Source organism: Lepidochelys kempii, chromosome 5, assembly GCF_965140265.1.
Source record: "Lepidochelys kempii isolate rLepKem1 chromosome 5, rLepKem1.hap2, whole genome shotgun sequence".
NCBI classification, from domain to species: domain Eukaryota; kingdom Metazoa; phylum Chordata; order Testudines; family Cheloniidae; genus Lepidochelys; species Lepidochelys kempii.
This window is the reverse complement of record NC_133260.1, coordinates 90,805,026-90,809,261: the sequence shown is the minus strand read 5'-3', so window position 1 is coordinate 90,809,261 and position 4,236 is coordinate 90,805,026. Positions and strand designations below refer to the sequence as shown.

Below are 4,236 nucleotides of genomic sequence, written 5' to 3'. Positions count from 1 at the left end.
CAGCATCAGTGGGAATACCATCCTCCATTTCATAAGGAAAGAGCTGCTCTCTTGATAATTCTATACACATATAGGAACAGAGTCCTTGGAAGACAAACTGAGCATTGCTTTACACAGCTCTGCACTGGTATGTTACCATGCCAACACATACAAAAATCAACCACATGCTTTGAAGGTAGTATTTTCTAAGTCCTGTTTACTACTTATGTCCAATTATTCATTAAAGTAAGAGCAACAGTAACTGACATCTATTTAAAGTACCATAGAGAGATACTGAGTTTTTATTTATTATTTATCCTTCCTCCCCTGTTCCCCCAAACAGGACTGACAATTCACTCAATAGCAATGTCTCTGGACATCATCATGCATCCATATTTAAAACTCTTCCTTTACTAATTTACACATTTAAGAAATACACAAAGCCATAGATATTTAAAACATAGGATCTTTTATGCCTTCTATAAAAATACCTTAAGGCAGCTCGGAAATGCATTTATACAATTCTACAGTGTTCATAAAGTCTCTTAAAATAAGAAAGTTAACTTCAAAACTATAAAATACACTGTACATTTGATGTTCTGCAGAACAGTTCACTGAGTTATTGTTGCTTGTATCCCTTTACACATAAAATGAAATCTGTATCTTTCCAGAAAAGAACAGCAAATGCAATTATCTGGCAAATAGGATGTAACTTAAAACTTTAATTTTTTTAAAAATAAATTATTCCCCAAGCATACAATTTATAAAATTCTATATACAAAGTAGTGTGACTGGTAACAAACCCCAGTTTTAAATACATTTTATATAAGATTTACCAGAGGTCAGCACCCTGATATGGCTAGACACAATATAACTTTTCAGAATATTTGTACATACAAGTTCTTGAGTTTAAAAAGTGTCTTTCGAAGATGGCAGTGCAGAGCTCCTTTAAGACAAAAGTTGCATTGTTCAGTGCAGCCAACAATTCTGAAAAATCTGCATTTTTTCTGGTTAGGTTGAAGAAAAAGATATGTTTGCTAGCAAGCATTTGTTATGGGGACAGTGAATGTGAGGGGAGGCTGAGATCCCATCGATTTGTTCCAAACTTTTCACCCCCTCCAGTTAATTAAAGGCAATTGAAACCTAATCCTCTTTCAGGCATCACTGTGAATATTTTGAATGGTGATACGGAGAACGGTACTTGAATTTGAGTTGTTGGCTACTTATAACCAGTAAGGCAGTTGTTTTGGCAGCAAGTTCGGGTTTCCCACCTCTCTCTCACACCCTCATGTGGAATACTAACAACTATTAGCACCTTACTGTTTGTTTTTTGTTTTGGTGGGATGGTAATGGACCTACAGTAGTTTTGCTAACGGTTCCTCTTCTTAACTCATTGGCTTGCTGCTAACAACAAGCCGGGGTGTGGAACAAATTGCATAGTGCACGCTAAACGCAAGCCAAACCACACCACGGCCCTGGACGCCTCCCTCCGTCCATCTCTCTCTCCATCTCCTGTGCAGAACACAGGGGCCGGTTTACAAGGCCAATAAACTGCTATCGTCGCCATCGAAATGATTTTAACTGGTGGCGGGGGGGGGGGTGTTTGCGGGGGGGGGCGGGGGGAGGACAGTGCCTAAGATAAAGGTCCAGGCAGGTGCTGGCGAGAGGGTGTGCAGAGAAGTATTGCGGGAGGTGGGGAGGGAGAGAGAGGCCGTGTCCGGATAAACGACCATGGAGATGGGGGAGGGGAGTGTCCCCCTAAATAATCCCAGGGGGCACGTCTGGGACCGGGGATCCCCCCACGTGTCCCAAGCGCCGCGCGCCAGCCCTGAAGCAAATGGGGACTCGGCGGCTACAGCAGCAGCAGCAAAATGGAGGCCAGCGCGGTCCAGGCCGCTGGGGCGGGCGCGCGGCCGGCGCTGTTGGCCGGCGCGGAGAAGCCGGGCTGGGGGCCGGGCTCGTCCGGCTCGTCCCGCCCCCGCGGGCTGGGCTCGTCCTCGTACTCGTCCTCGTAGTAATCCTCCGGGCCCCCGTCCGAGCCGCCGCTGCTGCCGGCGCCGTTGCCGCCCGCCTCGGCCCCGAAGCAGAGGCGGGCCATGTTCTCCTTCATTGTCTCGCAGATGGGCCGCTCCAGCCCGTCGCAGACGCAGTCGTTGAGCGGCACGGCCTTGGGCACGGCCAGCATGTCCTCGATCACGGCCCGGCACTCCTCGGTGCAGCGCAGCCCGTTGAAGAGCTTGCCGCAGGACACCATGTAGCGGCCCAGCGCCGCGCTGCAGCGGCTGTCCCAGTCGCAGCGCCGCCGGGCCTCGGTGCAGCCCATCACCCCGCCACCGCCGCCGCCGCCGCCCGCCGCGGCCCCGGCCCCGCCGCTGGTGCGGGGCAGGCAGGGCTCGATGGCGCGCTTGGTGGCCCAGCAGGTCTCATCCTGCGCGCAGTCGCAGTCCTCCAGCGCCGGGCCCCGCCGCGTGTGGTTGAGCTGGATCAGGGCCGCGATGCAGTGGCTCGGGCACCGCCGCCGGGAGGAGGAGGAGGAGGCGGCGGCGGCGGCCCCCGCGCTGCCGGCCGGGTGCTGCTGCAGGAGCACCGGGGCGCACGCCTCGGCGTACTGGCTGTACGCGTAGCTGCACTCGGGCTCCCCCTGACACTGCAGCACCGCCTGCCAGCAGATCAGCCTCCGGCCGTGCACCCGCGGGGGGCACACCGCGCCCAGCACCACCGTCAGCCACAGCCAGGCGCCCGGCAACAGCCACCGGCGGCCGCCGCCGCCGCCTCCTCCTCCATGCACAGCGGGCGAACCTACCACCATTGCGGGCGGCGGCGGCTGCGAGAGGGTCGATGGGGGGAGGAGGAGGAGGAGCAGCTGCCCGTGGAAAAGTTTGCAAAACTCCTGCCAGCTGTGTGCATGAGGCTTCCCCTCATCAATCCATCCACGCGGCCCCTCCGCGGCTGGAACAGCGGGCTGCAGTACAACCCCCACCCCCCGGTCCCGGGCTGCTGTTGCCGCAAGAGTTCCCTTAGTTAATCAGTGCAACTGGGGGCTGGGAGGAGAGCGGCTCCTGAGTGCACTCGGGGGCTTGCAGGCTGCGCCGGGGGAGCTCATGGTGCTGTCCTGCTTCTCATGCAGATCCCTTTCTTTCCTCTTTGCACAAAATAAATGCCCAGCTGCTGCTGCTGCTGCTTCGGGAGCTTTCAACTCTGCGCTCTCAGCATCTTCGCACATGCCAGCCGCACACACCGCTCCGATCCCATTCACGGTCCCGGCTCCGCTCGCTTATACTGTTGCACTTTCGGGAAGCCGGGGAAAGAAATCCCCTTTTTGGCAAGAAAATTGAGAACGGGAAAAAAAATAGCTGGCTCAGGATCTCCCTTTTCTTTCTGTCTCTGCGGTTGATGCTGCTTCTGTTGTCAACAAGCTCGCAAGCTGCTCTGTGGAGCTTTTTTCCTTGCAAGGCTTTAAATACAAAAGTGGCCTCCGAGCAGCAGCAACGTGCTCTGATGAAGCCTCATTATGCATGCATGGAAAAGCAAACAAACAAAACAATTAGCAACGCTTCTTCTCCTTTTACACATGCCCCCAGCCTGCGCTCTCTCGCGCTAGTCGCTCTTTCTCTTTTTCTCCACTTTTCTCCCTTTGCTCGGCCCCCTTTCCCTGCTTTTCGACTTACTATTGGTCCAGCCTGTTGTTGAAACTTTTTTTTTCTTTACGATCTACGGGAGAAAGGGGGGCTGGCGGGCAGCTCACATTCAAAGCTTGAAAGGAAAGGCTTAACGAGATTGACAGCAGCCCCCGAGGAGCCCCTCCTACTGTTAAGGAGGCGCCCACAGTTACTGCTACACAACAACACAGCTTTTCAAGGAGAAACTTTGCAGCTGTTTGCATCAAGCAAAGCTTTGCACCCATCTCTGTTTTCCAGCGGTCACAAAGCAGCGTTTGGTTTACAGAAGTTACCTGAGATGTAACATCATGGCATACGTTATTAAAAGATGCTGTAAAATAAATTTCATTATAAATTTTACTGATAGAAGTCCAAACAATTATAGATTTATTATATATCAAATATGCCATTATATACCAATATATATAAACAAACAGAAAGGGCTTTTGCATCATTTGCTGATCCCGTTTTGCCCCTTGCAATGGGAGTAAGAATTCTTCCTGCGAGGAATGTAGGCACGGTCTCATACTGAACCAAACTGTTCTTTTAAGATCTGTGCAATGCTACTGACTTCAATGGGCGTTTCAGAGTAGCAGCC

The 4,236-nt window shown here is 52.2% G+C and overlaps 1 protein-coding gene across 1 annotated transcript; it reads right to left on the bottom strand.

Moving 5' to 3' along the window:
* Positions 1 to 431: 431 nt before the first annotated feature.
* GAS1 (growth arrest specific 1) lies at positions 432 to 3,737 on the bottom strand. The gene has a single exon (XM_073344999.1). It carries the CDS (start codon positions 2,786 to 2,788, stop codon positions 1,832 to 1,834), a length of 957 nt encoding a protein of 318 aa, XP_073201100.1. The 5' UTR covers positions 2,789 to 3,737; the 3' UTR covers positions 432 to 1,831.
* Positions 3,738 to 4,236: the final 499 nt, after the last annotated feature.